General features: G+C 40.2%; 1 protein-coding gene across 2 annotated transcripts in view; it reads left to right on the top strand.

Moving 5' to 3' along the window:
• Positions 1–26,495, top strand: part of RAB30 (RAB30, member RAS oncogene family) — an 81,816-nt gene extending 55,321 nt beyond the window's left edge. For both annotated transcript variants that reach the window (XM_060605499.3, XM_078433049.2), the window contains exons 2-5: positions 3,373–3,473; positions 6,815–6,898; positions 14,008–14,191; positions 18,888–26,495. In XM_060605499.3, coding sequence (XP_060461482.1) covers positions 3,381–3,473; positions 6,815–6,898; positions 14,008–14,191; positions 18,888–19,138 — 612 coding nt within the window. In that variant the 5' untranslated portion in view covers positions 3,373–3,380 and the 3' untranslated portion in view covers positions 19,139–26,495. The remainder of the gene's footprint in view (positions 1–3,372; positions 3,474–6,814; positions 6,899–14,007; positions 14,192–18,887) is intronic.

Raw genomic sequence — 26,495 nt, 5'->3', positions numbered from 1 at the left:
AGAAGGGCCTTACTTTATCTTCTGTGGCTCTCTCCAGGTGCTGGCCACATGAGATTTGACTGTCAGCATTGACTCTGACCAAGTAATTCTTCCCCTTCTTTCCCTGAAGGTGCAGAATTTGGACACTGCAAACCTCTTAGGAGCCCTGTTTCTTGGGCCTTTAAATTTGGACATTCTCTGAATTCTCTGCCTTATGTCTTTGGCCTCTGCCAAAGATGGAGGAGTAAATGTGTGGCAAACAATCCAAGCACAGAAGGATGCTGTCTGGTCCTGTGCTCCCTGTTCACTGGCTTACGAAAGCAGTGAGTTGTGGTCCGTGTGGGACCCAGAGAGCCCCACGTCTTCCTGCTGTCTTTGTCCCTATCTCTGAGTTTTTTTTTCTTCTCACTATTAAAGCTTTATTGAATTTTAATGAACATACTGCATCCCTGAATTTTTATCTGGAGTCTGTCCTTGATTCTTAATTAAACTACTACAGTGTGGTGGCAAGAGTTTTGGATGTGAAGCCAGAGGGAAGAGAAAAAGGAAATCACATTTTATTGAGTGCTTGCCCCTTATCATTCAATTCATCATATCTTTCTTAAGCTCTTGCCACAAGCCAGGCATTGGGAAAGGCACTGTAGGTAATGTGTTAAAGATGTCCATGGGGGACTGGACCCAGCCTACCTGGGTTTGAATTTCAGCTCCACCAGTTAGGTGGGACCTTAACAACTTCTTATTTAACTTCTCTTGTGCCTCAGTATCCCCATCTGTCAAGTTAGGATGCTAATAGTGTCCACCTGTTAGGAGTGCTGTGAGGAGTAAATGAGTTAGTAGTATAGAATGAGACGATGATGATGATGATGATGGTGATGGCAGCAAGGATGACAGTGACCTTGATGGGGAGGAGTTAGGATTGGGACTCAACCAGATAGACACATCATTTCTTTCATGTTGCTTATAGTCATGTGTGTGCACGTGTGTGTATAGGGTGGAGGTGCTGAGGGATGCACTTGGAGCCTAAGACAGATATAAATACATCAATACAATGAAGCTTGGTGAGTATGACTCTAGGACAGGGAAGGGTATCATGCGAGTGTCCAGCAGGGGGTCAGCCTCCTAACAGGTCAGAGAAGCATACTAGACAGTGACTTTTCAGTGAAATTGAAAGGAGAAATAAAAGTTAGCTGGGCTGGGAGTGGTGAGGGGAGGTTGTGTTCTATGTTCTTGGCAGAGGAACAGTATACGTGAAAGTCTGAAGAGGAAAGCAGCTCCACGTGTCTAAGGAACTGAAGAAATCCAGTGAGCCTAGAGCTCGGAGTGTGAGCAGAGTGGTGAGAAGTCAGTTGGCAATGAAGGCAGAAGCCAGACCATGGAAAACAGTTGTTTTATTGAAGAGTTTGGATGACTAAAGAGCCAAATACTATCCTCAGGGATTTCCATGAATTCCTTCAAGCATTACAACCCTGTGATATAGGTGTTATTAGCCCCATTTTGTTAATGGGGAAGTTGAGGCTCCAAAAATTTTTCACTTATCCAGAGGCATAGACTTAGAAGATAGTAGAGCCAGGATTTGAACCTAGTTCTCTCTGTCTCCAAAGCTAGAGTTCTTTTGATGGCAACCTATGCCTTCTGAACTTGAACTCTGGCTATTAGCTTTATGACTTCAGACTACCCTCAGTTTACTCACCTGTAAAATAGGTAACATTAATAAATGCCAGCCTCAGAGACTTGTAAAGACAAATGAAAATACATCTAAAATGCCAAGAATAGTGCCTGGCATATTAGCGAATTCCACAACGAGGGACCCTTGACAGAGAAGCATTTTTCCTTCACAGGCCCGGTGAACTGAGAGAAAACCCCATGAGCTGCCATATGCATGTTGGCCTGGTTGTCGGTCATCTTTCCAAGGATGAGTTAAGACCCACATAGAAATCATCTCTGCACATAGGGAATCTCCTCCCCCTAGCTACTTGACAAGTCAGTGGAGTGGCCTCTCTTTTGACCCTGCAGCCCCGTAGCCATTTGAGCTTCAGCTCTGCTGGTAGGCGTGATCCTGAGGCTTCCTTCAGCTCTCCCAAGCACCCTTCCCCTCATGGGCTCAATGGGTGTCCTTTTCCTCTTCTTCCGGAGTCCACCAGGCCTGCTCTTCCTGCACCTTATGAAATGAGCTTCACTGCTGGTTTGAAATATATTTGACTTTGTGGTTGTTGTTTGACTTTTCTCACATTAGTCTCCAGGGCAGAGCCTGTCTCATCTCTGTTTCCTACCATGATTAGCCCAGTGCTATAGTAGGTACCCAATAGATTATAATGGTTTTCACCAGGATAGAGCTTTGTGGATACCAAGACTCTTCTGTACAGTTAAAAAAAAAAAAAATCTTTACAACTGTCCTCTGAAGTAGACACAGCATGTAGTATTCTTTTCAGCACAGTTGGAGAAATTAAGGCCTACACTCAAGCATTAGGCCTACTAATTAACTTTTTAATTCTACAGAGTAGACATTTACTAAATATAACTGTCCCATGCACGGGCTAGGAAATAGAGCCAAAAGATATAATCCCTTCCCTCAAGGATGAAGCAGACACTTAGTTTTAGGACAGAGGGATGATGAAAGTGTTTCAATTTATTTGGAGGAGAGCAGCAAAAAATTCAGAGAGAAAGAGATGCTTGCATTGGGCTTTACAGGATTGACTTGGGGGCACAGAAAGGGCAGGAGGGAGGGAATTCTGGGCAGAGGGAGTGACACATGCCACAGCCCATAGGAATGAGGAGCCAGGCACCTTGGGAGGTACTGCGGTGTCAGCCTGGCTGGCAGGAGGTTCTGCAGTGGTGGCAGGGGAAGATGGCGATAACTCCCTCAGTTAAGACTCCAAGACATCCAGGACTTACCGGGGACTGAGAGGTTTGTTCCTAGTTCCTTCCCTTCATTCAGTCTCCCAGTCACGTGGCATTCTTCCCGGAGGCACATACCGCATGTGCATAAACCACCTAGAAGCTTTGGATGGGCTCTCCTTTGTCCCTGCTTCCTTGCACTCCCAGCTCATCTGCACATGGGTTTGTAATCTCCTTTCCATGCTGAAAGAAAACAGATCTTGCCACATGAGTGACCTGCGACCTGACGACTTAGCAGAATAAAGGTTACCAGGTGAAAGGCCATTGGTATCATTTCCGTTCTGTGGCATGAGGTAACCGCAAAGGAACAAAGTTCATCTGTGACCAGACACCTGTGTTCCTGTCTCACTGGCAAGATCACCGTTAAACTGAAGAGCATTAAATTGCTCTTTGAATGAGTCAGATCCCTTGTTCCCGAGGAGACGAGCCTGGCGCAGCTTGAGCTCTGTGGGCAAGTCTGACCAGGCCCCATCTCACTCTTGCCTGTTTGCCTTGCAGCTGTGTAAATGAGTATGGAAGATTATGATTTCCTGTTTAAAATTGTTTTAATTGGCAATGCTGGTGTGGGGAAGACGTGCCTAGTCCGACGATTCACTCAGGTAAGAGAACTTGGAAGTCCAGAGTTGGGTTTCTCAGCCCAGCCTAAGAGGATGGGTGAGCGGTCCCAGTGCCGGCTTCTTGGCTGCTGGTTCTTAATGTAACCTTTGCGCATCAGCTCTTGTAGCCTAGGTCAGAGTTTTGGAAACCATCTCAGGGGAGCATGGCTCTCTGGGTGCACCAATCAGTCCTCCCACAGCTCTTGTTGCTTCCTTTGTGAAAGGGGCAAGTGGTTTTGCTTTTGGTGTGCTATTCAAAACAGATTATTAGATTAAAAATAGATTATCACTTAACAATCTAAACGTGTTAACCAAATGAATCTGGACCTCAGACTAAACCTAAATACTAATTAAACATTTTTTTCTTTATATTTATTTATTTATTTTATTATTTTTTTTTTGAGAGAGAGTGTGCACGCATGAGCAGGGGAGGGGCAGAGAGAAGGAGAGACAGAATCCCAAGCAGGCTCCACACCATCAGTGCAGAGCCCGATGCAGGGCTTGAACTTACAAACTGTGAGATCATGACCTGAACCGTGATCAAGAGTCGGATGTTTAACTGACTGTGCCACCCAGGAGCCCCTAAATATTAATTTTTTAAAAACTCAAATACAAATTAAGCCAATCAATCCCTTGCCTATGCCCTCTCACATCCTCCTAGGCAAGTGAGTGAGTCATTTTGGTTTAGAACCAAATATGCTGATGTTTTTAAGTCTATTAAATGGGAATGAAATGAGAACAATGAAGGACTATTTGAACGAAATTAAATGTTCCCTCTGGATTGAGTCCTTATCGTATGATCTAAGTACAAGTTCCCATCAGGGCTGCTGCCCTTTTGAGAATTACTGCCAGAGATTATATGCCTGTTTTTGTACAGAAATGAGTGAGAAATCATTCTGAAGTTGGCCTTCTTTTGTATTTTCCTTGAAAAAATATGAACGGCATCCTTTTCAGGATTATGATGCAGGCATCTTGCATTTTTTCATAAAATGCCAGTTGGGAAAGCTGAGACTAGCTGTGCTAAGGCATAGTACAGCTGGATGCCCTGGAAAGAGCACCAGCTTGAGTGTGGAGACTCGGGTCCTAGTCCCCACTCTGCGCTGGCCCATCCTGTGGGCCTGGATAAGTTACCTCCCCTGCTGGGCCTCCCTGCCCCACGTAAGGGACCTGGTGATCTCTGAGGCCACTTGCAGCTCTGACAGTCTGTGGTTCTCTGCAGAACTGGAAAGGCAGATTGGATAACACAGACGGCTTTAGGGCATAATCACCTTTGGAAATGCCAGGGATTTTCCCATGGTAAATGAACACGGAATAGAACTCATGCTTTTTACTAAGCCTGGGCCCGGTGAAATCAAAAGTAAGAAGCTACCAGGCATCTGGGCTTAGTCAGCCGCTGTGGCGTTATACTGGAAACTCCAACTGGTTTTACTTCCACCTAACGGTAATCTTTTCTGCTTTTGGCAGGAGGACAAGACTGCAGAGTTGTAGAGGAGTTTTTAGTACCTTTATCAAAATTTCCTTTGACCTTGTTTTATTACTGAAATATCCCTTAGAGATTATTCAGCCTACTCCTCTCATAACACAGATGAAAAACTGAGGTCTACAGGGACAAAGGACCTCTTAGCATCATATGTCATGTTAGTGGCAACGATAGGATTAGAACCCAGGTCTCCTGCTTCTCAGCCTGGTCATTTTTATTTTCTGTGTCCTAACCTCTGAGACCATAGGAATATGGCTTTTGTCTTTAAACTTTGTCATTAAAGGTAAAATGCTTCCATTTTTGAACATTAATTTTTACCAATAAGCACAACTACCCCTTTCTTTTCTCTCTACTTTTTACACCCACCCCACGCCCCCAGACCTTTAACTCCTCCCAAAAGTAACATTCCCTAGAGAGGATTATGTTTGGTTTTGTTATTTGGTAGGCAGTTAAAATGAATTGGATTCAGCTGTTTTTGAGGCATGAGGAATTGGGGAACAAAATGATGGGGGAGATGCTGGGAAGGATCTGCTTTATTTTTTTGGCATTTATTAGATAGCAAAACAGCTGGAGTGATAAACTCGAAGCTTGGCAGCCTTGTGTTTGAGCCAAACTAAAATAGAAGAAAATTGATTCAATATTTGTAAGTAAAGTTATGAATGTTTATATTTACATCTTTTGCAGACATGCAATGGAATATTTTCTATGGGTTTGAAGCTCAGTCTTCTAAGTTCAAACTTTAATTAAAGAACTCTCCTGTTAGGGAATAGACTTAATTAAAGATGCCCCAATCTTAGCTGCCAGAGCTAATAAAGTCCATTTTACTTTAATTTCTGGCAATTCTGGAATACAAGTGAAGAGGGAATGGGACTAGGTGCAGAGCTCTTCCTTAATAGAATTCCTTCCCACCTCCAGGTCCCTCCCTGAGCCTCTAGGAAATATTGTATACCAGTAACGCACATTGTACGTGTAATTTTGCTAAAATGGTATCTTTCTAGTTCACCTTTCAGTTTGAGGTACTGCTTTTTTTTATTTATTTATTTATTTATTTATTTTTTGCTTTGTTTTCTTTTGAAATGGTTGCATCAGCCTCAAACCCACTAATTTAAGACCCAGAGAAGGGGACTCGTTTGCCTAGGACCACACAGAGAACCTCCGGGCTCCCAGTTTAGTGTTCTTCCTACTACACTTTCTCCCTGAATTTTATTTTCTGTGATTATCTTCCAAGTGTCATGGGCCCTGATCTCATGGAATTCTATATGTGTGGTACAATGCACTAAGGGAAATTGTTATCACCCTCAGGGCAGAGGGAAATCCAAAAGCTTCACTTTCTCGTTCATGTTTCTTGTAGTGAGTTCCTGTTTGCTTTTTTATGTTGCTTGTCCACCCCCATGACTGTCCATGCCCTAGACCAATAACCAGTTTTAATCTTCCTGGAATTTACCTCTTTGGGAGCACTATCCTTTTTGCCCCTCTTCTAACAATCCTGATCTCATCCTGATGGCTTCATGCTCCTTGGTCTCACCCTTGTGTCTGACTTTTGTTTCAGTCTTTGAAATCAGGGCCCCCACCACTTCTCTGTTCTCTCCCTTCACCCCTCGTTCTCCCCCTTTTTCATCCCCCTTTCAGTTTCTTTGTTCTTTTAGCATTCCTCTCTCCACCTTCTCCCTCCTTCCTCCTCCCCTCATACATACATACAAAATCAAATTAAACAAGGCTCTCCTGACACTAACCAGAGTTCTCTTTTCTTCCAGTTAACTCAGCCAAAGGAAGGGGCTGGTGATGGATAGCGAGCGGGGAGAGGGGAGAACATTTCATTTAGTTGAAAGATTTGCTTAATTATTTTCCTTTATTTCCTCTTTAGGGTCTTTTCCCTCCAGGGCAAGGAGCCACGATTGGAGTTGATTTTATGATTAAGACAGTGGAGATTAATGGTGAAAAAGTAAAGGTAAGATGCTAAGTGTTCAATCAGGCTTTCATTGTGCTATGTGAGAGGAAGTAGTGTTTTCATAACATTTATTAAATCTCCTAATCAAATCCCTCATTGAAAATAATATACTCAGCCATGGAAATTTATTTCTAAACAGAGTTCTTCTATTCCCTTTGTAGATGTTGTGTTTACTCTTAAGAACAGCAGCCCCATGAAAGAGCCTGCTGATTCCCACTTTGGTTATGGGTCATTCGGTCATATGCATCACTTATTGGAGTTATTGTGTCTCCCACCATAACCCTATTTGTAACAGGGGAGAAATTCCAAGTGAGGGGTCCAGGAAGGATCCACTATCTCCCTTTTCCTCTCTGTGGCCTTCGGACTGTTGGGTACCTGTAAGAACCATGGTATGTCTGGTAACAGGAGAAGGGAGATAGTGTTTATTGACCTAATATGTCAGTCATATTATTGACCTAACATTCATATTTAACTTAGTTCTTACTGTAACCCCTGTGAGGTAAGTGGCAAATTACCTTCCTTTTATAGGTTTCAGAGAGATTGAGCAACTTATCCATGGCTACACAGGAAGGAAGGGAGGTAGGCGCGATCTGAACTACTTTTGCAAGCGGTGATCCACTGCCTCCCTGGGGTCTCCTCTGCTATGCAAAAAGAGGGGGATGAAGGCACAATAGGCCTGTCACCTTGAAGCAAGGAAAGGAGGAAGGTGATGGGAAGAAATGTGGAATAACACTGAATTATATGGAAAGAGGGTAGAGAGGCTGATGGTTGGCTCTGTGCTCTACCTGCCCCTCAGAGTTAGTGAAATTCCACTGTCACATCTTTCAGAGCTGAGTCCCATGGTAAGAAGCAGTGACCCATAAACAGCCAAATGAAAACTGCGGCATCAGAGTTCCAACTAGATCTCACCTAAGCATCCTAACTTTGAATCCATGTCTCTTGCATCCTTCTCCCATATATACCTGCACTCCTGCCTTCAAATGCCTCGGGAAGGGCAGAGAAGCTCCAGGGTGCTCTTGCAGCATTTCAGAGATATACAGTGAAGTGTTTAGGGTGAGGTTCCTGAGGGGGGACAGAAGCTATCCCACTTCTCTTCCAGCCCTGGCTCCTCAAAGTGGTTCCTTAGGCAGAGGCGTCCACATCAAATACAATAGTGAATGGAGAACTGGGGGCGCTGGAAAACAAAGCAGGGTGTGAAACCCATGTAAATGCCAACCAGAAAGCTCAGAAAAACAGTGCATTGGGGTGGGGAGAAGGAGCTAGGGTGTGGGAGTAGGAAGGAGACAAGAGTGTGCGTCCAGGGAGCATTGGCAGAAGAGCCAATTGTAAGTACTGTTCCAGCCGAGTGGAGGTGATGGCCACCCCTAGGAGTTGAGTAAGGATAACTAGTGTTACAAGCATTTTACTTCCAGATGTTTGGGTTTCCTATTCATATACACATATATGTGTGAGTTCATTCCTTTGACCACAAATGCTATGTGCCAAGCCCTGGGAATGAATAGGGGTGAATATTCATTTCCCCACTGTGATCCCCACTGTTAAAGAGCAGGCTTTTTTTTTTCTGAATCCCCAGGTTTAGGTATTGCATTTATTCTATTTTCTACAAACCATAAGCTCATTGTTACGTGCTTATTGTACTCAGCTAAAATCCATCTTTTCATAACATCTAACTCTGCCATGAGACCACAGGCTCCCCAAGAACAAGGTTTGTGTCTTACTCATCTCTGTATCCACGGCATAGTTCCTATCCTGTTACCTCTCCTGGCCCCTAGACCTTCACCTTTAAACAGTAAGAGTTGGGGGCGCCTGGGTGGCTCGGTTGGTTAAGCATCTGACTTCAGCTCAGTTTATGATCTCACCATTGGTGAGTTTGACTCACGCATCAGGCTCTGTGCTGACAGCTCAGAGCCTAGAGCCTGCTTCAGAATCTGTGTGTGTGTTTCTCTCTCCTGCCCCTCCCCCACTTGCACTCTGTCTTTCTCTGTCTCTCAAAAATAAACATCAAAATAAAAAAATAAACAGTAAGTGATGATTAATCTTCCAAATGCAGTCCTAATTAATTTGTTTGAGTTTTTTTCTAGCCATTTATATAGAATCAAGATCTAAAATGACGCTCTGAGAGTGGTGCCTGGTGGCTCAGTTGGTTGGGTATTCAACTGTTGATTTCAGCTCACAGTAGTGACATTGGGCCCTGTATTGGGCTCTGCACTGGGCATGGAGCCTGCTTAAGATTCCTTCTCTCCCTCTCCCTTCATCTTTCCCTTCTTTCCCTTGCTGGTGTGTGCGTCCACACTCTCAAAACAAAAATAAAAATAATAAAATAAATGACCTTCTTCAACCACATTAATCCAAGGGCCTCATTAACACGTGGATACAAAAAAAAAACAAACATGGGGATACATGAGGAGCAACTTCTTCAGTCGTTCAGTAGAAGAAGGAGGAGCTGCCCAAACTTCCCTAGGGAAAGAGTTTTTGTCTTATTGTCATCCTTGTTCTTTAATGTTTACCGAATACCTCTTCTTGGTGATGTTTAAGTGTCGTTTCGCAGGTAGTGTGCAGGCTTTCTTAGAACCTCGTAAGTCAGTGGAAAAGAGAATCTACGGGTGGTTTGTGCAGGATCACCTGCCTGGTGAGTGCCAGGGCAGCACCACAACCTAGGTCTCTTTCATGACTTTCCATCACCCTGCCTCAGCCTCCCCTATTAAGGCTCATTCCTTCTAGGATAGCCTCCAGGATTGAAGGCAGGAAATCAAAGGTATTAGAAAAATTCTTGTGGCTGTTAAGCCTTAGTGCCAAGTCAGTAAAGGCAAAGTTGAGGCCCTTCCTTAAAGTGGTCTGCACCTGGGTAACTTGGTTGAGCATCTCATTTCGGCTCAGGTCATGATCTCACGGTTTGTGAGTTCAAGCCCCACATCAGGCTTGCTACTATCAGTGCAGAGCCCTCTTTGGATCCTCTCTGCCCTTTCCCTGCTAGCATGCACACATGTTCTCCCTCAAAAACAAATACACTGAAAGAAAGAAAGAAAGAAAGAAAGAAAGAAAGAAAGAAAGAAAGAAAGAGAGGTCTACATTTTGAAAATGACTTTGAGTAGAAAATGGGATGAAAACAGATGTAGAATTTTCTCATATCCATTTTTTTTTCAGTCTATCATAAATAAATGAGTAACAAACAAAGCTTTAAGCTCATTCCCTGCTAGCATGCACACATGTTCTCCCTCAAAAACAAATACACTGAAAGAAAGAAAGAAAGAAAGAAAGAAAGAAAGAAAGAAAGAAGAGAGAGAGAGAAAGAGAAAGAAAGAAAGAAAGAAAGAAAGAAAGAAAGAAAAAGAGGTCTGCATTTTGAAAATGACCTTGAGTAGAAAATGGGATGAAAACAGATGTAGAATTTTCTCGTATCCATTTTTTTTTCAGTCTATCATAAATAAATGAGTAACAAACAAAGCTTTAAGCTCAGACTACAACATTTTAACTTTAGGAGATTAATTATAAATAGAAGAGTTACTGACTATCTTTGTGTCAGGTATATATTACATAGATAAGAAAGTCTTTTGTTTTTTAATTTTATTTAAGTCCAAGTTAGTTAACATATAGTATAATAATGATTTCTGGAGTAGAATTTAGTGATTTATCACTTACATATGACCCCCAGTGCTCATCCCAACAAATGCCCTCCTTAATGCCCATCGCCCATTTAGCCCATCCCCCAACCTAACACCTCACCAGCAACCCTCAGTTTGTTCTCTATATTTAAGAGTCTCTTATGGTTTGTCTCCCTCTCTGTTTTCATCTTATTTTTGCTTCCCTTCCCCTATGTTCATCTGTTTTGTTTCTTAAATTCAACATATGAGTGAAATCATATGATATTTGTCTTTCTCTGACTGACTTACTTTGCTTAGAATAATACACTCTAGTTCCATCCACATTGTTGCAAATGGCAAGTTTTCATTTTTTTTTTTAATGTTTATTTATTTTTGAGAGAGAGACAGAGTGCAAGTGGGGAAGGGGCAGAGAGAGAGGGAGACAGAATCCGAAGCAGGCTCCAGGCTCTGAGCTGTCAGGACACAGCCTGACGTGTGAACTGCTAGATCATGACCTGAGCCAAAGTCAGACACTCAACCGACTGAGCCACCCAGAGGCCTGAAGATTTCATTCTTTTTGATCACCAAGTAATATTCCATTGCATATCTATATCTATATATATATATATATATATATATATATATACACACACACACACACACACACACACACACACACACACACCACATCTTCTTTATCCATTCATCCATCAATGGACATTTGGACTCTTTCCATAATTTGGCTATTGTCAGTAGCCAATGAATATCCATTCATCCATATATCCATCCTGTAGTATAGTAGATGATATGCACCAAGAATAGGTAAAGCATTTTGCCCTGTAGGAACTTGCAGTCAGCTAGCTCAAACATTTTATGTGTGAAACCTTCCTTAATATCCTACTAATCATTTAAGCAGTATTAATCAGTCCTTTCTTTTGATTCCATAATCCTTTGTTCATCCAGGTAGCCATTATTTAATTGTGTCTACCATGTACCTTGTACCCTGTTAGGAAAGCACACTGGAGTATAAGGTTCAATAAGAGATGGCCCTTGCCCTTAAAGTACTGAGTCTAGCAAAGAGGCACACCTATGACTACAATACATTATTGAAACAGTGAGACAATAGAGATGAGTAGTAGTGCAAAGAAGAGTGGAGACGAACAGTGTAGCCCCATGCTGGACATGAAGGTGGTTAGAAAGCCCATGACTGAACTGTTGAGAACATACTGACAGCATGAGACAAAAACTAGGAGGCACTGTCTCCTGCTGACACCTCTGTAATAGGACATCTCCTATTTTATTATGGTTACTTTTCTAGGTTTGTCCTCCCTGTAGACTGTATGCTCTTTGAGATTGGGCATTATGTTTTGTTTGTCTTGGGATCCTCCCTGTACCTAACATAGCAGCGGGCATATATTAATGACGTAGAAATGCTGAAAAGGAACAAATGAGTTGTAGAGAAAATAGTGAAACCGAACTGAAGAAGAAGGCAGTGGAATATGGATATCCTTAAGAATCAACTCTGAAGCTAGAAACAGCCCCCTATGAGAAAGCAGCATATTATCTTGGCAAGGCCATACAATCACTATTCTAGAAAATATTTCAGTGGTTTTTAACTCTCAAAGCTGTTCTCAAGATGTGCCAATCATGAGAACATACTGATATCTAATGATTGACAGTATTAAATTCAATAACAAGTGTTTCTCAAGGCTCATTGTAGCATTAAAATAATAGTCTGTTGTTCTAAGACACATCCTGGCAGAGGGGAACCATGTCCCTAGGTTTGAAGCAGAGCAGAGAAATAGCTTTTGTCCCAGCAAAAGCCATAACATCTGTATGGTTGCCTTCAGCACACAGACTTTCATGTACATCATGAAAAGCAGCTGCGACTTCAGATCAAAGGAGAGCTTTGTGCCCCTGTTTGGGGGCAGGGACCGCCAGTCCCTCATTAGTCTCCTGAGGGAAACTGGTATGAACAGAGGGTGACACCAACTGACTCATCCTCTCTGGATGCAGATGTATATTTAAATCAGTCTCTGGGGGCAAAGGCAGCATGGTGGTGGAATGTGTCCACACCTGGGAATGAGAAGGTCTGGAGTCCGAGCCCCAGCTTTGTGAGTAACCAGTTAAAAGGTAGAGGACAGGCATAAACTTGCCTACCTCACTGGGTTGTTGTAAAGATTAAAGGAGACCTGTAATAAATATTTGAATGTTTGGGGTGCCTGGGTGGCTCAGTCAGTTAAGCGTTTGATTCTTGATTTCAGCTCAGATCATGATGTCATGGTTTGTGAGTTCGAGCCCCTCATTGGGCTCTGCACTGATGACACGGAGCCTGCTTGGGATTCCCTCTCCCTCTATCTCTGCCCCTTCCCTGATCATGCTCTATCTCTCTCTCTCTCTCAAAAAATAAACAAACATTTTTTAAAAACCTATTATTACAAATAAATGATTTGAGTGTGTCAGGCGTCATGAATTACAGGGTGGGGTGCGGGAGGAAATATGTGGGGATTGGAGGTGGGTATGGGCAACCTGACCTAATCTGAACATTCCAGAAGGTGTTCCCTGAGGAAATGATGTTCTCTTAATGGGAGTGAATGCCTTTTGTGAGATAAGGTTTATGCATTTAGAAGGGAACATTCTTACTATTGCTGATGTTATTCCTCAAGGCCTTGTGCATTGTTCTAGAGAGCTGTTCTCTTGGCAGCCTTCTGCTCTGTGCAGAGAAATTCAGGGAGAAGTGATGTTTACTCTCTTCTTTGTTATTAGAAAATGTGAACTTTCAGTAGGCTTGCATATTACTGACTCCTTTTTCTAAAGAAACTACTGAAACCCAGAGATTAAGTGACTTGTCCAAGATCTCAGTGCTTAAAAGGGGTGGAGGGAAATTATTTTCTCTATCCGCCATGGCACTGTTTCTGTTTTCATTAACAAAGATAATATCTTAATAGATGCATTGAATTTTGAACTGGGAAAGGTGGTTGAGGTTGGATGTTCTCCTGCTTCAGTTGCTGACTGAAGTGCCAACTATCATAGAATGACAGTCTGCCCTGAATCCTGATGTTTGTAATATGTTGTTGTGGTCAAGAACATGAACTCTGGGACCACAGAGCCTGCTTAAATTGGCTCTGGAATATACTGGCTGTGAGACCCTGAACAAGTTATTTAATCTCTCTGTGCCTCAGTTTCTTCATGTGAGAAATGGATATAGTAATAGTACCTACTTCATCGAGTTGTTACATGTAAAATGCCTAGAGCTTGACACATAATAAATGCTCAGTAAGTTTTTTTAAAAGGATAAAAGAAATTCTTGGGTAACAAAACAAATAAAAAGCAGAAAACAAGAAGCAAAGCAAGCCCCTCTCCCTAACCAGGCATACCCAACACATTAAAAAAAAAAATGTGCTTTTTTTTTTTTAAGGGCAGAAAGCAACCATGAAGTTGAGTGAGGTGTTTCCATTTCTAAACTAAAGCAAGGCAATACTTTCTTTTCTACTTCTCCAGCCTGATCTTTCTCTTACGTTTTTACAGCTTCAGATCTGGGACACAGCAGGTCAAGAGAGATTTCGGTCCATTACCCAGAGTTACTACCGAAGCGCCAATGCCTTGATCCTCACCTATGACATAACCTGTGAGGAATCCTTCCGTTGCCTTCCTGAGTGGCTGCGGGAGATAGAACAATATGCCAGCAACAAGGTCATCACTGTGCTAGTGGGTAAGTAAGGACTAATGAGGAGGGAAATTGGTTTGTGGCCATCAGAGAATTTATAATCACATAATACCTATGCCCTGGTATCTTCCAGTAATATAGTCTACAGCTATATAATTCATGCAGTCAACATTCAGTTTCTCCTGAAGTTGAAGAGAAAATGAAATAGGTCATATCCCAAGGTGATGGTTTAGAAAAGTAAAGTAGAAAATATTGCTGATTGATTTTTCTGTCAACGAAGGCTCTAGGGAAGAAGGTGGACTGCCATGAGATTTATGTGGGCTGCTAAACATTAAAAAAAATCTAGTTACAAGATTGTGGAAACTGCTGGTCTAGAAGTAAAACATGTCTTGACAAAGAATTTGTTTTTGAAGCAATTGTTTATTGCCTAAAAAATGGACTTTGGGTAATTTTTTCTCTTCTTACATTCATGCTGACTTGAAAAATTCTAATTTCAGGAAGAATCCACTAAAGGAAATTCTGCACTTTGTTTCATCTTGTAGGAGGGTAGAACCTGTTTAGCATGAGGGAAAAGCAGAAAACAACCCATGATTTTCTTTTGTGACAAATACACCCATTAGAAAAGGAATTGATGGTTAAAAACTCCTCTTGTGGTGATGAAAAATGTTAATAATATATGGCTGTTAAAATGTTTACTTCCTAAAAAGGAACATCACTATATATTCTAGCAAGACTTGAATTTTGGAAATCAGGGTAGAGAATCTCAGAAACATTGTTAAATTACAAATTATGGTTAACAATAAGCTAAGTAAATACTTCTGTAAGCATTATAGCTAGCATACATGTGCCAGGAATCATATCAGAAAATTTATGTGTGATGATTCATTATTTATATACGAGGAAACCAAGGCTCAGAAAGGTGAAGCTCTTTGCCTAGGTTTGCACAGCATGTAGGATCAACTTCAAACCCTGTATTTGTCCAGCTGTAATGTTCTGCTTTATAACAAATTGCTGGACTTTTCTTTCAGGCTGCTGGGTTAAGTATCCACCTGTCTATGAGCTAGTACTCTATGCCCATTCCTGAAAACCCTCTTGCACATTGGAGAATGTCTGTCATGAAGCACTTGAAAGCACCCGTCTCAGGACTTGGGCTTTCTTTCTATTTGACAGAAAGCCCTTGAGAACTTGAGCCAAAGCATTATTCCTTGGGATTCTGTCTAAAGAAATTAAATGGAAGTTTGATGGGAAATAATTAGCCCACTCAGTATGAAAGAGGCACTGGCTTAAAAAAACAAACAAAAAACCTTTTTTTTTCTTGAAAATTTCAAACATAAGCAAAAGTAGAGAAAACAGTATAATGAACTCCCATGAACACATCTCAGCTTCAATGATTATCAACTTATGGTCAATCTTATTTTATCTGTTCCCCCTCTTTTCTGTCTGCCCTTCCCTTCAGATTATTTTGAAGCAAATCCCAGATCTTCTATTAATTTATCTTTCATTAGTTCAATGAATATCTTTAAAAGATTTTTTGAGAAAGAGAACCTACCCATAATGCCATTTTCACACCTAAAACATATTAACAGTTCTTGAATAGCATCAGAAATTTAGACAATGTTCAGATTTCCTTGATTGACTCCTACATTAAAAAAAAAATTGTCCAAATCAAAGATCCCAATAAGGCTCATATGTTCTAATTGATTTTTGTGTCTTTTAAAAAAAATTTTTTTATGTTCATTAAGTTTTGAAAGAGAGAGAGACAGAGCATAAGTAGGGGTGGGGTAGAGAGAGAGGGAGACACAGAATCTGAAGCAGGCTCCAGGCTATGAGCTGTCAGCACAGAGCCTGATGCGGGGTTCGAACTCACGAACCGCAAGGTCATGACCTGAACCGAAGACAGACGCTCAACCAACTGAGCCACCCTGGCGCCCCGATTTTTGTGTCTTTTAATTCTCCTTTTATATGTTAGTTATCCCTCCATTTTTCTGCCTTGGAATTTATTTGTTAAAGCATATGTTAATCCTCCAGAGTTTCCAAGTCTGAATTCTGCTATTTCACCACTATAGTGTCATTTAACATGTTCCTCCATCACCTGTATTTCCTGCAGATCTGTAGGTAAATTTAGAGGCCCGATCAGATTCAAGTTTTTTTGTTTTTTTTTTCTTAGCGAATATACTTCCTATTTGATATTCTGAGGTACAGTTCTCATAGGACAGCTAAGAAAAATACTTGATTGTCTCTTTTTTATTTCCCAATTTTAAAATAATGAGTTGGTTCCCTATTATCTTCCAAAAGTCACTACGGAAATTTTATATTTTTAGTATTATTAGAGATTTAAATATATGCAGTATTTTCTAGGCTCTTGCAATTGTAATTATTGAAGGTCCAAATGTTCCAACGGTGGAGCTGCTTCAGATGGTCTCCTGAGTCCTTTTGACATGACCTCACTTGCTTTCTGGTTTAAGGGTTCCAGGCACAACCAGCGCATTTCCTTCCCCGGACCTGGAATTAGCCATTTTTTCAAGACACACATTTATTATTAATGGCAAATTATATTTAGAGGCCACAACCACAGTGATAAGAATCTTCTGTACTAGTAGCTGGTCATTGTTTTTAGGCTTTTCAGTGGACAGAACTCGTGTGTGTGTGTGTGTGTGTGTGTGTGTGTGTGTGTGTGTGTTGAATTCTGTAGCACTCACAGGGGGTTGTCTCTTAGGCTCCACTAAGCACTTTTATTCACAAGACTACTATAGGCCATACTTGGCAGGACATTCACTTAGAAGGATTCAGAACAGGAAATAACAGCTTAATAGTAGGTCAGCATCAGGCACTACTCTTCAGTGGAAGTAATCCTCAATAGCAGTCCACATAGCTGTCCAGGGCCTTCCGGACAGTTCAGGTGAGGAAAAAGACTCATGTCAGGCACATGATGGACCTGCCCTGGCCTAGAAGCCTCAACAGGAGCCAGTCTCTCTTGTAACAACTCTACAAACCTGACTTTCAGAGTCTCTTCAAGTGAGGAATCACCACACTACGGGAAGCCCAAAGTTGTGGTTTTCCACTAGATATTTTATAATTCATATGTAGAATTCCCAGGCCAGATGGAATTTGACCTGATGATAAAAGGTCACTTTTATCATAAGCTGTGTTGCCAGGTAACACGGTTGACATATCACTTTTGTCAGGTGGAAGGAGAACAGAGGTAGAACATTTTTTAATGATAAAATCCATCATGAATTATTCACACTGATACTTGCATTTATTTTATTTTTTTTTTTTTAATTTTTTTTTTTTTCAACGTTTATTTTATTTTTTGGGACAGAGAGAGACAGAGCATGAACGGGGGAGGGACAGAGAGAGAGGGAGACACAGAATCGGAAACAGGCTCCAGGCTCTGAGCCATCAGCCCAGAGCCTGACGCGGGGCTCGAACTCACGGACCGTGAGATCGTGACCTGGCTGAAGTCGGACGCTTAACCGACTGCGCCACCCAGGCGCCCCGATACTTGCATTTATAATGCAGGACTGTACAAATTTTACTTTAACCTCATTAATCTTTTTTTAATTAAAAAAATTTAATGTTTATTTTTGAGAGAGAGACAGAGTGCAAACAGGGGAGGGACAGAGAGAGAGGGAGACAGACAGAATCTGAAGCAGGCTCCAGGCTCTGAGCTATCGGCACAGAGCCTGATGCGGGGCTCAAACTCCCAAACCATGAGATCATGACATGAGCTGAAGTTGGATGCTTAACTGAGCCATCCAGGTGCCCCTTTAACCTCATTAATCTTATATCTCTTTTTCCTTTTTCCCATGCCCAAGTCACAGGACCATGACACCAACACAATTACTTATTTGCTTTATCCTCTAATACCCGTATAGCAGCCACAGAATAACAATACTCACACTACCACCGACAGGACGATTACTACAAGAGTTCAAGGTTTTTTCCTTCAACCCTTTTTGTCCTTAGGGTATATACCACTGAGGATGCATGGTTAAAATACCAGAGAAATAGTTCCTCTCTGTGTGGTTACACCATTTCATGATAAACAGGTTCATTTGTTTCATATTGCTTTGCATTCTTAGGGATTGCTTTTTAAATTTAATTTTGTATTAATTATATAGTTTTAATTGTACAGTTATGTGAAACATTTCTAAGATTCTGAAGTCAAATATATTAGACAAAGTGTAGAGACATCTAGTTTCTATCCTTTCCTATCTCCCCAACCTTGCTCCTTTCATGAATAACCATTATCTTTAAAATTAAAATGTTGGCTTATTCTAACATTAAAAAAATAAAGTAAGTCTGTAAGTGTGCCCGTGTGTATTTTTTTTTTTCATCCCTTTTGCTTAGGCAGTTGTATATTATATACCTTTTTTATACTTAGGAAAAAGTAGAACAGTATAGCAGGTATACGCTTAACAGTATATCCTAATGTCTCATTCCATGGCAGTATATAGAGATATTCCTCATTGCTTTCTACAGTGGCAAATAACTGCATTGTGTGCATGTGCCATACTTCATCAAGCCAGTGGCCAACTGGTGGTCATTTGCGTTTCCAGTTATTTGCCGTTACACACGACACTGATATTTTAAAATAAACATTCCGGTAATCACAGCCACATTTGCTCTGCTCTGCCCATCTGTCTGATTTGACTTCAGATTTGAAACTGCATTTTGATGCCTCTGAGCCTGTAAAAAGTCAAGTGATGGTTCCTTCTCTGATTTATCCCTGTTCCAGGCAATAAGATTGATCTGGCTGAAAGGAGAGAGGTCTCCCAGCAGAGAGCTGAAGAATTCTCAGAAGCTCAGGACATGTATTACCTGGAGACCTCGGCCAAGGAATCAGATAACGTGGAGAAACTATTCCTTGACTTAGCGTGCCGCCTCATCAGTGAAGCCAGGCAGAACACGCTTGTAAACAATGTATCCTCGCCCTTACCTGGAGAAGGGAAAAGCATCAGCTATTTGACTTGTTGTAATTTCAACTGAAGGCTGATGCAAGGAGAAGCGAAAGGAATCAGCAGCTGCCCTGATGGGCCCTGAATTGCTGGGCAGATCTGGTGATGACTGTGGCTCCCGCTCTTAGACCCTCTGACTCCTGTGGGATCCAGGGCTTACACAGCATGGCAGGCCAAAGGCTTTGTCCACAGGCCAGCATTAGCAGAACATACAATGGTTTCACCCTTTCGCAGTCAGGAGTTGGAGCAAGGAGAAAATTGCGCTAGACGCTCCATGATCTGCAGAGCATGTTGCTTTTGTTCTTTTCAAAAAGCAAGTAAAAGCGCATTCCTGAACACAGTCCAGGGGGAAATGTACTGTAGGGACCCCTCCTGCACGTCAGTGGGTGCATGTGGGGGCTGTTCTTTAGGGCTTCTGGGGGCCCTGGTTTTCTTGTCTACCAGAAAAACCAAAACTGGGAAGGCCAAGTACTGTCTTTGTGGTGCGTGTTGATGACTCCACGGAGACTTTGAAAAGTGTTATTTCTCTTGTCCACAGGCACTTTCAAGAACTTTGGGATGTAAAAATGAAATGAAACCTTTACCCCATGACCAACAGTAACAATCATTGGTTTAATAATATATACAAGCCCCATGACTCCTTCTGGTGCTAATGATTCTGCTCTTTCACAGACCAAACATTTTAGTACATTGATGTCCTTAAATGTATTATATTGAAATAAAAAAATAATAATAATAAGGGAAGTCCATGAATCAGCACTCTTTCTCAAAGTCTCCTTACTACCTTTTCTAGGGTAGATTTGTTGGAAAATAAAATACTATTCCTTTCATGTTCTTTCCCCTCGAAATCTCTACCATTTTATTCTTCTCTTCTCCCATCTTTCCTGCCCTTTAAGTAAATGAAAACACTAGAAAAATGAAAAAAAAATGGTTGATGATATTCTAATAAAAAAGACTATCTCTAAGACATTATGAGTAGTATGAGAAAACAGACCAGATCTGACCAAAATACTGTGGATTAATGGACTGCAATGCAGAGTTCTGAGCAGAGCACAGTCCTTGATAGCAGGTGACATCTTTTACTTCCTGGTACTATCCATCTTGGACAGACCAAGGCTTAGAATTTTGTACATGTTTTTAGTATGATAAGTGACAATAGCAACAGATGAAAAGTCTCATGAACCATTTTTGTATTGTCAAGAACCTTCGACAGATTCTGCTTGTGGAAGCAGGTGGAGCTGTCATTTGTCACCTCCTTCATGTAGTGATGTTACTCTCAGACTCACGACCATACGTTCTATCTTATTTCCTTTCCTCTGCCTTTCTTTCCTGGTCTTCTCCTCCTTTCCTCTTTTCCTCTCTCCCTTCATATGCATGTGTTACTGCAAATCTCCAATTCAAATGGAGGTGTATATGCCTTTACTTAGCCAATTTTAAAACAAGACTCAAAATGGAAGATGTGCTGCTGAATATGTGTTACTAATTTCTTTAGTGCCATACTTTGATGCCTTCCAATTTGTTCACCGATATAAATGCAAATTGGGGAAATAATTAAACCTGTATGCTGTTGATGCTGTCAGATGTTTCTGTAGCTTGCTGCTTAGCATCACTGAGGGCTGAGGAATGGGATAAGGATATGATATGCAATTCTGCTGTTGTTGTCGATGGTGGCAATCTCGGTCCTGATATGTTGATATTTGAAAGCTATTTAATTTTAAAGAAATGAGACATGTGGAGACATGATGTTGATAAAGCATTTCCAGCATTTCTCCAGCAGATTTCAGAGTGACTCATCTTTTGTATAGAGATTATACACATTGTTTAAGGGGTTAATACCTTTGGTTGGCCTCACTGTGTTTGTCCTGGTCCTCTGCATGACAGAAGGAGATCTCAGAAGTTCAAATTGCTTTTATTTTGAATCTGTGTCTACAGGAAAGAAAAATCATTTTAATAAACACCAACCAAAATCAGTGATAATTGTTGCTTTTCCCTCCCCATTTCTCCACTAAGCCAGCAACAATAAAAGTATTCAGAAAACAAGCTGATCAAAGTGGGCAGAAGAACTTCTCTTTTTAAACTGTGAGGAAGTATCCGTAAGTGTAGATTTATTGTCTTTCATTTAGGGCAAAAATCTAAATATCCCACATCATGACCCCACCTTAGCAGCAAGTGTGTTGAAACTGAAGCTGCTTTGAGAACTCAGATAGGACTTTGTTAGATTGGGCAAATTTGGTCATAAAACAACAGTTTCTAGGGCTACTTTTGCATCTGAAATTCTTATTCCTTAGGGCTCAGTATTCTCTGTCCACCCGTGGCCATACTCATAAATAAGGGGATTAGAAAGTTCTGCTCTTGGGCCTTTCCTTCCCTGTTACTCCTCCCAGCCTTTCCGTATCTTATAGCCACCCATCCATGGCCCATAGTGGAGATACATGAGAATTTGAAGGTTTTTTCCATGCCCCGACCCCTAGTTGTGTGAAGGCCTTATGGACACTTGCTCACTGACACATTTCAAGTTTGAGAACAATCCCTGACAATATTGTAGGTGCTCAATAAAAGCTGAATGAAGACTTTGTGCCAAGTGGAGCTTTGCCAGTGAAATAGAAATTTCTCAAATAGATCTTGAGAAAGGATCGTAATGAAACGTGGTTATCTTAACCTAGACCAAGACCTAAACTTACTGGTTTGCTTACTAGTTGTTATTGCCATGGCAACATTTGCTAAGATGAGCCTTCTTAAATAAAAATGAATTCTTACTTAATGGTGGATGAAAGAAAGAGTGCTTTCTCATTAATTTAGTTTGGCTTGGTCTGACTCACACTGCCAGAGTCCGTGTCCACTTGCATTTTTGCTGTAATCTTTTTCTTCTTTTAATAAAGTTACTAAATATATGGCAAAACTTTTTTTCAATTTCCAGTGAAAACACATCATATTCATGTTATGGAGTCAGGTTTGGGAGAATCTGAAATCTAAAAGCTTGCTGATACTAATGATATTTTATTATGGCTTTCTATAGACTGTATCCTCAAAGGATTTTGTGTTTTTTCCTTTACCTACATAAGGCTTTTTATTTCTTTATATGCTTTTATTATTTCTAATGTATTAATATTTAATATTGATTTTGCGGGGCCACTTATCCTTTCTCTGGATTAGAGTAGGCCATTAGCTCTCCTGGCCTTTCTTTTTTCCTGTCTTTTCTAGTCATGTCATGTTACCATCTCTTCCTGAGTAAAGCAGCAAGAATAGAACTAGAAATGAAAGTCAAATGGATTGATTTGACAGTGTGTCAATTTCTGAAAGAAACATGAAAACCACTGGCCAAAATAATATATCTGAGTTAGGGTTATTTATTTTAAGCAATTTAGATTTGCTGGAGAGAGGAGGCAGAATCTGACAGAGGACTGGATTCTATTTGTGAATGTATACCTTTGGAGGACACTGGTGACTTCCAGGGTTAGGTCAATGATTTGTCTCATTTACCTTCTTGGCTATTCCACAAGCCTTCCAGATTAAGCATCAAATTTCAGCTAATGAATCATTCTGAATAGATACCAGTTGCAAGTGAGTTTGAATTGCTCTTCTGACTAAAGTGAAAACATCTTTTTTAATAAACTAAGCCACATAAGATATCATCTTGTAACCAGAAAAAAAACCCTTTCATTTTCTCCCCCCACATATCAAACCAATGGCTTTAAAGATAGACATTTTCTGTTTCTTAATCCTGCAAAACTTGTTACCTTTCATAGCTGTTAGTAATTTAGGGAATACTGCTCTATTAGCTTCTGGAAGAGCTCTTCTAGGGTTTGCCCTTTGTTTTCTTTAGAATTTTTTTTTTTTTAACTGCAACTGATTCCTTACTCTCCTCAACCATGGTGCTGACAGATGTGTTTTAATGCAACTATAATACTTTTGAGACTTAACTAAAAATTCAAAAACAGTAAAAAGACATGTTTATCTCATCGTTCAGACAAACAGTACTCCACATAAGCAATCAGGTTGAACACTAATTTTGGGATAAGAGAAAGATGTGCTTTCTTTTCTTTTTTCTTTTCAAATTTAATTTCTGTCCCATGAGTGTATTTGTGTTTAAAAGGAAAGCTGCCTTCCCTTACATTCGTCACACTATGTAGAAAGCACACTGAATTAAGAAATTATCATCCCTTCAAACACTTAATTAATACAGTGATGTTAGAACCAGAGAGATGATGGTTCATCTTTCCTAAGTCTATTTATTACATTGGAATGCTACAATCATTTTTGAGAGCTATACTTTGAAATTAAAAACAAATTGAGGCCTAACAAAGATGGTGAAGGAATTTAAAATTTAAGACATTTGAAGAATATTTGAAGGATTTTTGGAAATTTAGCCTGGAAAAGAGAGGAATACGGTTAGTGAATTAGAGCAAGACTCTGGTTCAGAGGGGTAGAATGAGGCCTACTGATTAAGAGCCATAGGACCACAGATTTGGGCTCTATGTCAGGGAGAACTTTCTCAAAAAGATGGTTGACCATGAAAGGCACTGCCTTAGGTAATAGTATCTGTCAAGCAGAGGCTAGATAAGAACTTGGTAAAGATGATGTGGAAAGGATCTCAGCATTAGTTGGAGGTTGGACTAGATGACTTATTAACTTATTAACATAATTCTATGTTCTAGCACTTTGTCTTTCATATCATGTTCAGTTAAGTATCTTTTGACCCACAGCTAATGATTTTTTTTAAAAGGCTTTGCTGTTCTGCCAGTCCGGGAAGGAGGTTGGTTACATGTTGTTAAGCTAAAAGACTGGCTTGTCATTGTGCCCGAGGGATTGCTTTGTCAGTCCATTCACTCATGTTCAGTTGAAATCACAAACTGGTTCTTGAGTTAAAAAGAAGAAAAGGTATTTTTTTAATAGAAGTTACATGAAATCAGGAAAATTAAGTTTTTGTCACTTGCCAAACATAGGCCATGCTCAATTTAGTGAATAACTGGTATCCAGGATAAAAAGCCAGTCCTTTTTAAAGCAGAACAGAATCTTCAGTTAAAGATCCCATAAACATACCAATGTGAAGTTTTGCAGCTTCCATTAGAGATGGGCTGGTATGTTACTGGCATAAAGCAGACCCTAAGATCTATTTTAGCAAAATCTCAGATGACATTTGGTTAGTTGGCTTGATTTTCTTGAAAAAGCATGATCTGCAAATTATTTTATTTTAATAGAACCAAGGCCAAATTACTTCAGGTAGGAAAAGTAACAAAACATGGGTTTTCAAAAATCAGAGATAACCATAAGCAACATTTGCTAATAAAGCCTATGACCAAATGATTCCACCTGCAAAATAACTTGCATCCCTGTTAGGTTGATAGATAGCTTTTCATTAGTGTTTATAAAGTCACTGGTCTTGCATCAGTATGGTGAGAAACACATGAATTTGGGTGAGACTTTCCTTGACTCCTTTAAATAAGAGGTCAGAGCCCAAAAGCTAGCTACCTCTTTAATTGACTTACTGAGGTACCTGAGACAAATTTTTACTTTCCTACTGAATTAGAGCAGAATTTTTAGAGATTTTGTGTTCTAGTTCCTGATGGATTCTTTGGTAGGTTGTAATTTTAACATTTCAGAGAATGATGTAGAGAGGTGTGTAGAAGGGGGAACACCGGGTTAGGTATGAGGAGTCCTACCTAGTACTGCCATGAATTAGCTGTAACTTAATGCAAAGCACAATCTCTTGAGCATCAGTTTCGTCATCTATGAGAAGACTCATAATACCTGTCAGGATTATTGTGAAAATTAGATAAGATAAATTGAAAGGACAATGCTCAGTAAACAGTAAGCACTCATAAATTCTTTTCTCCTTGATTAAAGGCAGACTTGGATGGTCTGATAAAAGTATAAATCCCTAGGGGAAAACAAAGAACCCTTTTTAACTTCAAAGAAAAGAGCATCATTTCTGAGAGGGCATTAAAAGGAAGTCACTTATTTGATCTATCTTTCTGCCTTTGGGCATTACTGTTACCCAAGAGTCTCTTTATTTCTTTACACACTTCAGGAAAGGTATTCTCTCTCTCTTTTCCAACAGGCAGTTCCAAGGTTGCAAACTCCTCATAATCAGGAAACTTAACATTATTACTGAAATACCTCACAGTGCAATTTGAACCTCTTTCTTCTTGATCCCATTCTCCATGGGAAGAAAAATGGGTTTATCCTATCATCTTTTTAAGGGACTGTGTTTGCCATGCGTTATTGCCCTTTGCGTCATTTTTTTTTTCCTTTAATGACAGTCAGAAAAAGCTCATTAATGTGATAATCATTATTCCCTTGGGGAATGTCAGGCTAGGTATTTATACTCTCTTAGTTTCTTATTAGTGTCAGATTTAGATCGTAATCTTAGTGTTGATTAACTCTTCAATTATCCACGTAGTTTTCTTCCTTATATACTTGATAACAAAGTGTGCTTCTGAAGAATTATTCTGGTTGTGTGACTCTTATTTCCTTGTCTTGGTAAAAATGGAGTTATCAATCCTAGTTTGTCATCTACTTTTAGAATTTAATTTCATAGATGACATGTATTTGGTGGACAGAATTACCAACACCCAAATTTAGCAGGGTTTCTTAACCTTTCTACATGTGCACTGTACTCTGAAATAAAAATTGGAGTACCAAATGCCTAATAAAGCAAAAATTCATGTATAGAATAATAGAAGATAAGAATCTGGTCTGTAAGATAATTTATCACCGGTTAGTTGAATGGTCCACAGCTTTGTTTAAAGTTACACAGTTATGCCTGGATTAAAGAACAATAGCAAAACTTGATAAGCCCTCTGAAAAACAGCTGCTAACCATATTGCTTTCTGGAATGTAATTATTAGGAATATTCTCTTATCCTATACAATTGCAGAATGCTAGTGGAACTTTCTTGTAGGCTGTTTGACAATGAATGTCAATTGATTTATTAAAAAAATTTTTTTAATCCCCTTATTCCTTTAAGGCATGTTGGGGCTTTCATGTTCCTTTGTTGAAAATTTCAAATGACTGGAATGCTGGCTTCTAATTTCTGCTCACTGAAGTGTCCTCTAGACATACCAGATGGCTGGAGCTCCTTTGATGATATGTAAGGGAGCTACATAAATGTATTTATGTAAATACACTTACATAAATGTGTGTGAGTAAAGTTGCTGTTTTCAGCAAAACACACACACACACACACACACACACACACCCCTCCAGAAACACCTCTGCTTAAAATTTCAAATAATAAAGGATTAAGAAGAGATTTCTGATCATCTAAAGGGAAAAAGTTGTGCCCCATATATATTGTTACATATACCTTAATGCATGACTTTTAGTGTAGGGATGAAATAAAATGCAAAATATATCATTATGGAGGTCTTCTCAGCAGCTAGTTAAAA

Source organism: Panthera onca, chromosome D1, assembly GCF_046562875.1.
Source record: "Panthera onca isolate mPanOnc1 chromosome D1, mPanOnc1 haplotype 2, whole genome shotgun sequence".
In the NCBI taxonomy this organism is placed as follows: domain Eukaryota; kingdom Metazoa; phylum Chordata; class Mammalia; order Carnivora; family Felidae; genus Panthera; species Panthera onca.
Note: the sequence above shows the minus strand (reverse complement) of the source record. Positions and strands in the feature narration are given on the sequence as shown.